This window comes from Zonotrichia leucophrys, unplaced genomic scaffold (genome assembly GCF_028769735.1).
Source record: "Zonotrichia leucophrys gambelii isolate GWCS_2022_RI unplaced genomic scaffold, RI_Zleu_2.0 Scaffold_88_184519, whole genome shotgun sequence".
Taxonomy (NCBI): Eukaryota; Metazoa; Chordata; class Aves; order Passeriformes; family Passerellidae; genus Zonotrichia; species Zonotrichia leucophrys.
Window position 1 is genome coordinate 62,989 of NW_026992293.1, and position 14,429 is coordinate 77,417.

The following is a 14,429-nucleotide window of genomic DNA, read 5'->3' on the forward strand; positions in this document are numbered from 1 at the left end:
GAAGATGAAGGAGGGTGGAGGAGATGTGGTGACAATGGATGGGTCAAGGGGCAGGAGGAGGAGGAGGAGGAGGAAGGTCGGATTTCGGGGGAGAACCTTGGGGGTCTCTGCTCACTCTGGACCTTCTCCTGCAGCCGCCGTCTTGGGGACAACCAGAGCCCAGGAGAGCTCCAGGAGACCACCATGGACACCAATGGGACCACCATGAAGATCACAGAGACCACCCTGAACACCCCAGAGACCCCCACGACCACCCAGGGAGCAGCCCAAGCACCTCATGGACCACCTCGAGCACATCAGGAACCACCACGGCCAACAGAGAGACCCCACAACCATCACAGGGACCACCACGACCACCTCAGCGACCCCCACAACCATCACAGGGAGCTCCACGACCTCAGGGACCTCCACGACCACCCCAGAGATGACATCAACCACCCAGTGACCTCCACGACCTCAGTGACCACCACAACACCTCCTGAGACCTCCCCAACCACCACAGTGGCCACCACGACCAACACAGAAACCTCCATGAGCACCTCATGGACCACCCCAACCTCCTCAGGGACCTCCACAACCCCAGGGACCATGAGCACCATCCCGGAGACCTCCACGACCATCACAGGGAGCTCCACGACCTCAGGGACCTCCACAACACCTCCTGAGACCACCCCAACCACCCCAGGGACCCCACAACCACCTCAGAGACCACCTCAACCACCCCAGTGGCCACCACGACCAACACAGAGACCCCCATGAGCACCTCATGGACCACCCCAACCTCCTCAGGGACTTCCACAACACCAGGAACCTCCACGACCACCCCAGGGAGCAGCCCAACCACCTCATGGACCACCTCGACCACCTCGGGAACCACCATGACCAACACAGAGACCACCACGACCACGTCATGGACCACCCCAACCTCCTCAGGGACCTCCACGAGCACCTCAGGGACCATGAGCACCATCCCGGAGACCTCCACGACCATCACAGGGAGCTCCACGACCTCAGGGACCTCCACAACACCTCCTGAGACCACCTCGACCACCCAGTGGCCACCACGACCAACACAGAGACCTCCATGAGCACCTCATGGACCACCCCAACCTCCTCAGGGACCTCCACAACCCAGGGAGCTCCTCGACCACCCCAGGGAGCAGCCCAAGCACCTCATGGACCACCTCGACCACATCAGGAACCACCACGGCCAACACAGAGACCCCCACAACCATCACAGGGACCCCCACAACCATCACAGGGACCACCACGACCACCTCAGGGAGCTCCACAACCATCACAGGGACCATCCCGAGCACCTCAAGGAGCTCCACGACCACCCCAGAGGCCACTGCCCCCACCACAGTGACCTCCGCAACCTCAGTGACCCACAACACCTCCTGAGACCACCCCAACCACTCCAGAGACCCCCACGACCACCCCAGGGAGCAGCCCAACCACCTCATGGTCCACCTCGACCACATCAGGAACCACCACGACCACCTTGGAGTCCACCACAACCTCCTCAGGATCCTCTACGCCCTCAGAGACCTCCACGATGCCATCAGTGTCCACCCTGACCACCCCAGGGACCTCCACAACCACCTCAGAGTCCACCACAACCACACCGGTGACCACGACATCTTCCTCAGGGTCCTCCACGACCTCAGAGACCTCCACGATGCCATCAGTGTCCACCACGACCACCCCAGTGATTTCCACGACCTCAGGGACCACCCCAACCAGCACATGGACCACCACCACCTCCTCAGGGTTCTCCACCACCACCTCAGAGAGCTCCACGACCTCAGTGATGTCCACCACAACCACCCAGAGACCTCCACAACCTCCTCAGGGTCCACCACAACCACCTTGGGGACACCCACAACCGCACCAGTGACCACCACGACCACCCAGTGATTTCCACGACCTCAGGGACCACCACAACCAGCACATGGACCACCACCACCTCCTCAGGGTCCTCCATGACCACCTCAGGGACCACCACAACCGTCCCAGAGACCACCACGACCACCCCAGTGACCACCACAACCCCTCCAGAGACCACCACCTCCTCAGGGTCCACCACGACCACCTCAGAGACCTCCACGACCACATCAGGAAGCTCCACGACCACCCCAGAGACCCCCATGACCACCCCAGGGAGCAGCCCAAGCACCTCATGGACCACCTCGACCACACCAGGAACAACCACGACCAACACAGAGACCACCCTGAGCACCTCAGGGACCTCCACAATCTCAGGGACCACCACAACCTCCTCAGGGTCCTCCACGACCATGTCAGGGACAACCACCTCAGACACGACCACGACCATCACAGGGAGCTCCACCACCCCAGTGACCTCCACAGGCACCACAGGGACCCCCACAATCTCCCCAGTGACCACCACGATCTCCTCAGGCACCTCCACAACCTCCACAGGGTCCTCCACGAGCTCAGAGACCCCACAACCATCACAGGGACCACCACAACCACCTCAGAGAGCTCCACAACCATCACAGGGAGCTCCACAACCACACCAGAGATGCCCACGACCACCCCAGTGACCACCACGACCAACACAGGGTCCTCCACGACCCCTCCTAAGACCACCCCAACCTCAGGGTCCTCCACAACCACTTCAAGAACACCCACAACCACCCCCGTGACCACCACAACGTCCTCAGGGTCCTCCATGACCTCAGGGACCACCCCGACCAGCACATGGACCACCACCACCTCCTCAGGTCCACCACGACCACCTCAGAGTCCACCACAACCGCACCGGTGACCACGACATCTTCCTCAGCGTTGTCCACGGCCTCAGAGACCTCCACGATGCCATCAGTGTCCACCCTGACCACCCCAGGGACCTCCACAACCTCAGGGACCACCACGACCTCCTCAGGGTCCACCACGACCACATCTGGGACCTCAATGACCTCAGGGACCACCACGGCCATCCCTGAGACCACCCCGACCACCTCAGGGCCCACCACGACCTCAGTGACGTCCAGCACCTCCTCAGGCTCCACCACGACCATGCCAGGGACCTCCGTGACCACCCCAGGGAGCTCCACGACCACATCAGAGACCCCCACGACCACCCCAGGAAGCAGCCCAACCACATCAGGAACCACCACGACCACCTCAGAGTCCACCACAACCTTCTCAGGGTCCTCCACGACCTCAGAGACCTCCACGATGCCATCAGTGTCCACCACAACCACCCCAGTGATTTCCACGACCTCAGGGACCACCCCAACCAGCACATGGACCACCACGACCACCTCAGAGACCTCCACGACCTCAGTGACCACCTCAACCACCCCAGAGACCTCCACAACCACCTCAGGATCCACCACAACCACCTTGGGGACACCCACAACTGCACCAGTGACCACCACGACCACCCCAGTGATTTCCACGACCTCAGGGACCACCCCAACCAGCACATGGACCACCACCACCTCCTCAGGGACCTCCACCACGCCCACCTCAGGGACCTCCATGACCACCCCAGTGATGACGTCAACCACCCCAGTGACCTCCACGAGCACCACAGGGACACCCACAATCACCCCAGTGACCACCACGATCTCCTCAGGCACCTCCACAACCTTCTCAGGGTCCTCCACAACCTCAGAGACCTCCACGACCATCACAGGGAGCTCCACGACCACACCAGAGACGCCCACGAGCACCCCATGGACCACCCCAACCTCCTCAGGGACCTCCACGACCCCTCCTAAGACCCCCCCAACCTCAGGGTCCTCCGCAACCACTTCAAGGACACCCACAACCACCCCCGTGACCACCACGACCTCCTCAGGCACCTCCACAACCTCAGAGACCTCCACAACCGTCACAGGGAGCTCCACGCCCTCAGGGACCACCCCGACCAGCACATGGACCACCACCACCTCCTCAGGCTCCACCACGACCTCCTCAGGGACACCAACAACTGCACCAGTGACCACCACGACGTCCTCAGGGACCACCCTGACCTCCTCAGGCTCCACCACGACCACTTCTGGGACCTCAACGACCTCAGGGTCCACCACGACCACCTCAGGGACCTCCATGACCACTCCAGTGACCTCCACAACCTCAGCCACCACCACGATGACGTCAGCGTCCACCACGACCACCCCAGAGACCCCCACGACCTCAGGGACCTCCACGACCAACACAGAGACCACCACCACCTCCTCAGGGACCTCCACAGCCGCACCAGTGACCTCCACCACACCCACGACCACCCCAGAGACCACCACGACCACCCCAGAGACCACCACGACCTCCTCAGGGTCCACCACGACCACCACAGGGACCTCCACGACCAACACAGAGACCACCACCACCTCCTCAGGGACCACCACGACCATCACAGGGACCTCCACAACCACCTCAGGAACCACCACAACCTCCTCAGGGTCCACCACAACCACCTCATGGACCACCATGACCACATCAGGAACCACCACGACCACCTCGGAGTCCACCACAACCACACGGTGACCACGACATCTTCCTCAGGGTCCTCCACGACCTCAGAGACCTCCACGATGCCATCAGTGTCCACCACGACCACCCAGTGATTTCCACGACCTCAGGGACCACCCAACCAGCACATGGACCACCACCACCTCCTCAGAGACCTCCACGACCTCAGTGATGTCCACCACAACACCCCAGGGACCTCCACAACCACCTCAGGCTCCACCACAACCACCTTGGGGACACCCACAACTGCACCAGTGACCACCACGACCACCCCTGTGTTTCCACGACCTCAGGGACCACCACAACCAGCACATGGACCACCACCAGCTCCTCAGGTACCTCCACGACCACCTTGGAGTCCACCACAACCACACGGTGACCACGACATCTTCCTCAGGGTCCTCCACAACCTCAGAGACCTCCACGATGCCATCAGTGTCCACCACGACCACCCCAGGGACCTTCACAACCACCTCAGAGTCCTCCACAGCCACCTTGGGGACACCCACAACTGCACCAGTGACCACCACGACCACCACAGGAACCACCACGACCACGTCTGGGACCTCCCCAACCATCTCGGGGACCTCCACGACCTCACCAGTGACCACCCTGCCCACCTCAGAGCCCACCACGATCTCAGTGACCTCCACCACCTCCTCAGGCTCCACCACAACCATGTCAGGAACAACCACCTCAGAGACCACCACGACCACCCCAGTGACCACCACGGCCACCACAGGGACACCCACGACTGTCACAGGGACCATCCCGACCACCACAGAGACCTCCACGACCACCTCAGGGACCTCCATGACCACCCCAGAGACCACCACAACCACCACAGGGACCATCCCGACCATCACAGGGTCCTCCACGACCACCTCAGGAACCACCACGACCAACACAGAGACCTCCACAACCACCCCAGTGATCACCACCACCAACACAGAGACCTCCACGAGCACTTCATGGACCACCCCAACCTCCTCAGGGACCTCCACGAGCACCTCAGGGACCATGAGCACCATCCCGGAGACCTCCACGACCATCACAGAGCCAACCACAACCATCACAGGGAGCTCCACGACCTCAGGGAGCTCCACGACCACCCCAGAGATGACACCAACCTCCTCAGAGACCTCCACGACCTCAGTGACCACCACAACACCTCCTGAGACCATCCCAACCACCACAGTGACCCCACAACCACCTCAGAGACCACCTCAACCACCCCAGTGGCCACCACGACCAACACAGAGACCCCATGAGCACCTCATGGACAACCCCAACCTCCTCAGGGACCTCCACAACCCCAGGGAGCTCCACGACCACCCCAGGGAGCAGCCCAAGCACCTCATGGACCACCTCGACCACATCAGGAACCACCACGGCCAACAGAGAGACCCCCACAACCATCACAGGGTCCTCCACGACCACCTCAGAGACCACCACAACCACCACGGGGACCATCTCGACCACCACAGAGACCTCCACAACCTCAGTGAACCCCACAATCACGCCAGTGACCACCACGACCAACACAGAGACCTCCACAACCACCTCATGGACCACCACAACCTCCTCAGGGTCCTCCACAACCACCCCAGAGATGACACCAACCTCCTCAGAGACCACCACGACCACCCCAGTGACCTCCACAACCACCCCAGTGACCACCACGACCTCCTCAGGGACCTCCACAACCTTCTCAGGGTCCTCCACAACCTCAGAGACCTCCACCACCATCACAGGGAGCTCCACGACCACACCAGAGACGCCCACGACCATCCCAGAGACCACCACGACCACCTCAGGGACCACCACGACCACCACAGGGACCACCCCGACCACCCCAGAGACCTCCACGACCACCTCAGGGACCTCCACAACCTCAAGGTCCACCACAACCAACACAGGGTCCTCCACGACCACCCCAGTGATTTCCACGACCTCCGGGACCACCCCAACCAGCACATGGACCACCAGCACCTCCTCAGGGTCCACCACGCCCACCTCAGGGACCTCCACAGCTACACTGGTGACCTCCACCACACCCACGACCACACCAGTGACCACCATGACCACCCCTAAGACCACCATGACCTCGTCAGGGTTCTCCACGACCACCACAGGGACCTCCCCAACCATCTCAGGGTCTTCCACAACCACCTCAGAGCCCACCACGACTTCAGTGACGTCCACCACCTCCTCAGGCTCCACCACTGCCACCCCAGGGACCTCCGTGACCACCCCAGGGAGCCGCCCAACCACCTCATGGTCCACCTTGACCACATCAGGAACCACCACGACCACCTTGGAGTCCACCACAACCTCCTCAGGATCCTCTACGACCTCAGAGACCTCCACGATGACATCGGTGTCCACCCTGACCACCCCAGAGACCACCACGACCTCCTCAGGCTCCACCACGACCATGTCTGGGACCTCAACAACCTCAGGAGCCACCACGGCCACCCCTGAGACCACCCCGACCACCTCAGAGACCTCCACAACCATCTCAGGGAGCTCCACCACCTCCTCAGAGTCCACCATGGCCACCTCAGGGACCTCCACGACCACCTCAGAGTCCACCACGACCATGTCAGGGACCTCAACCTCCTCAGGGTCCTCCACGGCCTCAGAGACCTCCACGATGACGGCAGTGTCCACCCTGACCACCCCAGGGACCTCCACAACCACCTCAGAGACCACCACAACCACCTTGGGGACACCCACAACCGCACCAGTGATCACCACGACCACCCCAGAGACCACCACGACCTCAGGGACCTCCATGACCACCCCTAAGACCACCACGACCACCTCAGGGACCACCACGACCACTTCAGGCTCCACCACAACCACATCTGAGACCTCAACCACCGCCGGGTCCACCACGGCCACCCCTGAGACCACCCCGACCACCACAGGGAGCTCCACCACCACCTTGGGGACCACCTCAACCACTGCAGGTTCCACCACGACCACCTCAGGGACCTCCACAGCCACACCAGTGACCTCCACCACACCCATGACCACCCCAGTGACCACCATGACCACCCCGAAGACCACCATGACCTCCTCAGGCACCTCCACGACCACCACAGGGACCTCCCCAACCATCTCAGGGTCTTCCACAACCACCTCAGAGCCCACCACGACCTCAGTGACGTCCACCACCTCCTCAGGCTCCACCGCTGCCACCCCAGGGACCTCCGTGACCCCCCCAGGTAGCAGCCCAACCACCTCATGGTCCACCTCGACCACATCAGGAACCACCACTACCACCTTGGAGTCCGCCACAACCTCCTCAGGATCCTCTACGACCTCAGAGACCTCCACGATGACGTCAGGGTCCACCACGACCACCCCAGGGACCACCACAACCACCTCAGAGACCACCACGACCACCTCGGGGTCTCCCACAACCACCTTGGGGACACCCACAACCGCACCAGTGACCACCATGACCACCACAGGAACCACCACAATCTCAGGGACCTCCATGACCACCCCAAGACCACCCCGACCACCTCAGGGATCTCCACGACCAACACAGGCTCCACCACAACCACATCTGAGACCTCAATGACCTCAGGGGCCACCACGGCCACCCCTGAGACCACCACGACCACCTCAGGGACCTCCATGACCACCTTGGGGACCACCTCAACCACCGCAGGGTCCACCACGTCCACCTCAGGGGCCTCCACAGCCACACCAGTGACCTCCACCACACCCACGACCTCCTCAGGGACCACCATGACCACTCCTAAGACCACCATGACCTCTTCAGGTTCTGCCACGACCACCACAGGGACCACCCCAACCATCTCAGGTTTCTCCACGACCTCACCAGTGACCACCCTGCCCACCTCAGAGCCCACCACGATCTCAGGGACGTCCAGCACCTCCTCAGGCTCCACCTCAACCACCTCAGGGACCTCTGTGGCCACCCCAGAGACCACCACCAGCTCCTCAGGCTCCACCACGACCACCTCAGGGACCACCACGACCACCCCAGGGAGCTCTACGACCACCCAGAGACCCCCACGACCACCCCAGGGAGCAGCCCAAGCACCTCATGGTCCACCTCGACCACATCAGGAACCGCCACGACCACCTTGGAGTCCACCACAACCACACCAGTGACCACAACATCTTCCTCAGGGTCCGCCACGACCTCAGAGACCTCCACGACCTCAGTGATGTCCACAACCTCCTCAGGCTCCACCACGACCACATCTGGGACCTCAACAACCTCAGGGACCACCACGACCACCCCAGAGACCTCCACCACCACCTCAGGGTCCACCACGACCACCTCAGTGACCTCCACGACCACCCCAGAGACCCCCACGACCTCCTCAGGGACCCCCACAACCACCCCAGTGACCACCACGACCACCCTAAGACCACCATGACCTCCTCAGGGTTCTCCACGACCACCACAGGGACCACCCTGCCCGCCTCAGAGCCCACCACGACCTCAGTGACATCCAGCACCTCCTCAGGCTCCACCACGACCATCACAGGGACCTCCACAACCTCAGGGACCACCACGACCACCCCAGAGACCACCACGACCACCTCAGGGACCTCCACCACCACCTCAGGGACCACCACGACCACCTCAGTGACCTCCACGACCACCCCAGAGACCCCCACGACCACCTCGGGGACACCCACAACCAGCACATGGACCACCAACACCTCCTCAGGCTCCACCACAACCCCTATGGAGACCTCCACGACCTCATGGACCACCATGACCACCCCCAAGACCACCCTGACCACTCCAGGGACCTCCACGGCCTCCTCAGGGACCACCACAATCACTCCAGAAACCACCACGACCTCAGAGACCACCACAACCAGCACATGGACCACCACCAGCTCCTCAGGCTCCACCATGACCACCCCAGTGACCTCCACCACACCACGACCACACCAGTGACCACCATGACCACCCCTAAGACCACCATGACCACCTCAGGGACCTCCACAACCACCTCAGGGACCTCCACGACCACCTCAGAGCCCACCACGACCTCAGTGATGTCCAGCACCTCCTCAGGGACCACCACGACCACCCCAGGGACCACCACAACCACCTCCTGGACCACCTCAACCACCTCAGGGTCCACCACGACCACCTCAGAGACCACCACGACCTCAGTGATGTCCACCACCTCCTCAGGCTCCACCATGACCACCTCAGGAACCTCCACAGCCATCTCAGGGAGCTCTACGACCATGCCAGGGACCACCACGACCTCAGGAACCTCCACGCCCACCCCAGTGACCACCCCAACCACCTCAGTGAGCACCACCACCATCCCAGGGACCTCCACAGCCACCTCTGTGTCCACCACGACCACATCAGCGACCTCAACCACTTCAGGGACCTCCATGACCACTCCTACGACCACCCCAACCATCCCAGGGACCTCCACAACCTCAGGGACCTCCACAACTCCTCAGGGACACCCACGACCACCCCAGAGACCACCACGACCTCAGGGACCTCCACAACCCCTCCAGAGACCACCACGACCTCCTCAGGGCCACCCACGACCACACCTGTGAGTTCCACGACCTCCTCAGGGACCACCATGGTCACACCAGTGACCACCACGACCACACCAGAGACCTTCACGACCTCCTCAGGGACCACCATGGCCACCTCATGGACCACTCCAACCACCTCAGGGACCTCCACAACCCACCCAGAGACCCCACGGCCACCTCAGGGACCTCCATGACCTCAATGACTACCACGACCTCCTCAGGGACCACCACCACACCGCCAGTGACCGCCACCACCACCCCTAAGACCACCACGACCTCATGGCCCACCACAACCTCCCCATGGACCACCATGACCACCCCTAAGACCCCCACGGCCACCTCAATGACCTCCACGACCTCCTCAGGGACACCCACGGTCACACCAGTGACCACCACGACCTCCCTAAGACCACCATGACCTCAGGAACCTCCACGACCATCCCAGTGACCACCACAACCACCTCAGGGACCTCCACGACTACCTCAGGGACCACCCCAACCATGTCAGGGACCACCACGACCACCCAGTGCCCACCACAATCTCAATGACTTCCACGACCACCACAGGGACCTCCACAACCTTGAGGACCACCACGACCATCCCTGAGACCAGCACGACCACTCCAGAGACCTCCACGACCACCCCAGTGACCACCACAACCACCCCAGGGACCACCACGACCACCTCAGGGACCTCCACAACCTCACCAGTGCCCACCACAACCTCAGGATCCACCACGACCTTCCAGAGACCTCCTCATCCTCAATGACCTCCATGACCCCTCAGGGACCTCCATGACCATCTCAGGGTCTACCATAACCACCCTAAGACCACCACGACCACACCAGTGACCTCCACCACCTCCTCAGGGTCCACCACGACCTCAGAGACCTCCACGACCACCTCAGGGACCACCACGACCTTCCTGGAGACCACCACCACCACCTCAGGGACCACCATGACAACCCTAAGAGCACCACGACCACCTCAGGGACCTCCACAACCTTACCAGTGCCCACCACAACCATCCCTAAGCCCACCATGACCACCTCAGGGTCTTCCCCGACCACTTCATGGACCTCTACGACCACACCAGTGACCTCCGTCACCTCCTCAGGGACCACCATGACCTCAATGACCTCCACGACCACCTCAGGGTCCACCACAACCACCCCAGGGACCACCACCACCACCTCAGGGACCTCCACGACTTTCCCAGAGACCACCACGACCTCAGGGACCACCACGACCACCCCAGAGACCTCCACGACCACCTCAGGGCCACTCACGACCACCCCTGTGAGTTCCACGACCTCCTCAGGGACCACCATGGCCACCTCAGGGACCTCTCCAACCTCCTCAGGGACCTCCACAACCACCCCAGAGACCCCCACGACCACCTCAGGGACCACCATGACCTCAATGACCTCCACGACCTTCCCAGAGACCACCACCACACCGCCAGTGACCGCCACCACCACCCCTAAGACCACCACGACCTCATGGCCCACCACAACCTCCCCATGGACCACCACGACCACCTCAATGTCCTCCACGACCACCTCAGGGAGCTCCACAACCTCACCAGTGCTCACCACAACCTCAGGATCCACCACAACCCTCCAGAGACCTCCACGACCTCAGTGGCCACCACAACCACCCCACAGACCACCACATCCATCTCAGGGACGTCCACAACCTCCGTAGGCTCCACCACCACCGTCCCAGGGACCTCCACAGCCACCTCTGTGTCCACCACGACCACGTCAGGGACCTCCACAACTTCAGGGACCTCCATGATGACTCCTACGACCACCCCGACCATCCCAGAGACCTCCCCAACCATCTCATGGACCACCACGACCACCTCAGTGTCCTCCACGAGCGCACCAGTGACCACCACCACCTCCTCGGGGACCACCATGACCTCAATGACCTCCACAACCACACCAGAGACCACCACGACCACCTCAGGGACCTCCATGACCTCAGTGACCACCACAACCACCCCTGAGACCACCACGACCTCAGTGACCACCACCACGACGACCTTCCCAGAGACCACCACCACCTCATGGCCCACCACAACCACCTCAGGGAGCTCCACAACCTCACCAGTGCCCACCACCACCTCCTCAGGGACCACCACGACCTTCCCAGAGACCTCCTCAACCTCAATGACCTCCACGACCACCTCAGGGTCCACCATGACCACCCCTAAGACCACCACGACCACCCCAGTGACCTCCACCACCTCCTCAGGGTCCACCACTACCTCAATGACCTCCACGACCACCTCAGGGACCACCACGACCTTCCTGGAGACCACCACCACCTCATGGACCACCACGACAACCCCTAAGAGCACCACGACCACCTCAGAGACCTCCACAACCTCACCAGTGCCCACCACAACCATCCCTAAGCCCACCACGACCACCTCAGGGTCTTCCCGACCACTTCATGGACCTCTACGACCACACCAGTGGCCACAACGACCACCCCAGAGACCACCACAACCACCTCAGGGACCACCACGACCTTGGGGACCACCACAACCACACCAGAGACCCCCACGACCTCAGTGACCACCACCACGACGACCTTCCCCGAGACCACCACAACCTCATGGCCCACCACCACCACCTCAGGGACCACCACGACCTCAGGGACCTCCACGACCTTCCCAGAGACCACCACCACCACCACCTCATGGACAACCACCTTGCTGACCTCCACCACCTCCACCACTGTTCCTCCTCCACCAGGTGAGTCCTCCCCAGGTGAGCTCCACCTTGTCCTGGAGGTGTCCCCGGGGTTGTCCCTGATGTCCCCATGGTGTCCCACCAGGGCTGTGTGAGAACGGGGGGACGCCCATGGCCACCGGATGTCTCTGCTCGCCGTCCTACGCTGGACCACGCTGCGAGTTCTCCACCGACACCGTGGACACCAACCTGCGTGAGTGGTGGGGCCACCTCGCACCTGGGGGACCTGGGATGGGGGCCTGGGCACCTTGGAGGTTCTGGGCACCTTGGAGGTCTTGGTCTTCTTGGTGGTCTTGGTCTTCTTGGGGTTCCTCAGCACTTTGAGGGTCCTGGTGTCTTTGGAGGTCTTGGTCTTCTTGGTGGTTCTGGTCATCTTGGAGGTTCTGGGCACCTTGGAGGTCCTGGTGGTTTTGGAGGTTTTGGTGATTTTGGGGGTTCTGGTCTTCTTGGTGCTTCTGGGCACCTTGGAGGTTCTGGTCTTGGAGGTTCTGGTCTTCTTGGTGTTTCTGGTCTTCTTGGAGGTTCTGGGCACCTTGGTGGTCCTTCCTGGTGTTTTTGGGGTCATGGTCTTCTTGGTGGTCCTGGTCTTCTTGGTGGTCCTGATGATTTTGGGGGTTTTGATGTTTTTGAGGTCCTGGTCATCTTGAGGCTTCTGGGCATCTTGGTGGTCTTGGTCTTCTTGGGGGTCTTCAGCACTTTGGTGGTCCTGGTGTCTTTGGGGTCTTGGTCTTCTTGGAGGTTCTGGGCTCCTTGGAGGTTCTGGGCACCTTGGGGTTCCTCAACACCTTGGTGTTCCTGGGCTTCTTGGGGGTTCCTGATCTCCTTGGTGGTCCTGGTGGTTTTGGGGGTTTTGATGTTTTTTGAGGTCCTGGTCTTCTTGGGGTTCTCAGCACCTTGGTGGTTCTGATCATCTTGGAGGTCCTGATCTCCTTGGGGTTCCTGGACATCCTGAAGGTCCTCACCTCCATCCCACCCCACCACATGAACCCCACTTCTCCCCATTGCTCCTCCAGGGTTCCCTGGGACCATCATGGCCGCCGTGGACATGGAGGTGACCCTCACCAACTTCAACTACACCCAGGACCTCCAGGACCCCAACTCCGAGACCTTCCTGTTCTTCCAGAACCACTTCCGGCAGGAGGTGAGGACCTGGGGTGACCACAGTGTCCCACCACGGCCACCAAGGTGACCACAGAGGTGACCACAGAGGTGACCTTCTGCCCTTCTTGCAGATCAAGAAGATCTATGGGACCGTCGCTGGTTATGAAGGCGTGAAGATCACCAGCCTCAAGTAAGGAGGTCCCTGACCACCCCCAAGGGCTGGGCTGGGGTGGGATGTCCTCAGAACCCCCCTTGTGACCTCCCGTGTCCTCCTCCTGAAGGTCCGGCAGCATCGTGGTGGGACACCAGGTGTTCTTCACCATGGCCCAGAGCAGCAACATCACCGAGAGGTTCCAGGAGAACACGGAGGAGATGGTGGAGAACCTGCGGGAGGTGGCGGCCAGCCAGGGCGAGTGCCAGCACAACACCTGTGGGTGACCTCCTAAAGCCCCCCCAGATCCTCCTGGACCCCTTGGTGG

The 14,429-nt window shown here is 61.8% G+C and overlaps 1 protein-coding gene and 1 long non-coding RNA gene across 2 annotated transcripts; both read left to right on the forward strand.

The window, feature by feature from the left end:
• Positions 1–1,464: 1,464 nt before the first annotated feature.
• Positions 1,465–10,277, forward strand: LOC135460683 (mucin-2-like). Its single transcript, XM_064737592.1, has 11 exons — positions 1,465–1,810; positions 1,936–2,080; positions 2,122–2,750; positions 2,831–4,520; positions 4,803–5,608; positions 5,811–7,147; positions 7,283–7,860; positions 7,908–8,370; positions 8,474–8,946; positions 8,988–9,572; positions 9,653–10,277. Exons 1-11 carry the CDS (start codon positions 1,465–1,467, stop codon positions 10,275–10,277), a joined length of 7,677 nt encoding a protein of 2,558 aa, XP_064593662.1.
• A 2,481-nt stretch (positions 10,278–12,758) lies between these two features.
• On the forward strand, positions 12,759–13,975 carry LOC135460689 (uncharacterized). The gene is made up of 3 exons (XR_010443279.1): positions 12,759–12,852; positions 12,935–13,042; positions 13,863–13,975. It is a non-coding gene; the product is annotated as an uncharacterized LOC135460689 (long non-coding RNA).
• Positions 13,976–14,429: the final 454 nt, after the last annotated feature.

What these genes read in the sequence shown, in the direction of transcription:
- LOC135460683 (XM_064737592.1), top strand. Translation starts at nt 1,465, where the DNA reads ATGGTCCACCTCGACCACATCAGGAACCACCACGACCACCTTGGAGTC. An exon ending in GACCACCACCACCTCCTCAG is followed by an intron (nt 2,751 to 2,830) that starts GTCCACCACGAC and finishes CCACGGCCTCAG; the next exon opens with AGACCTCCACGATGCCATCA. An exon ending in TCAGAGACCTCCACGATGAC is followed by an intron (nt 7,861 to 7,907) that starts GTCAGGGTCCAC and finishes CAACCACCTCAG; the next exon opens with AGACCACCACGACCACCTCG.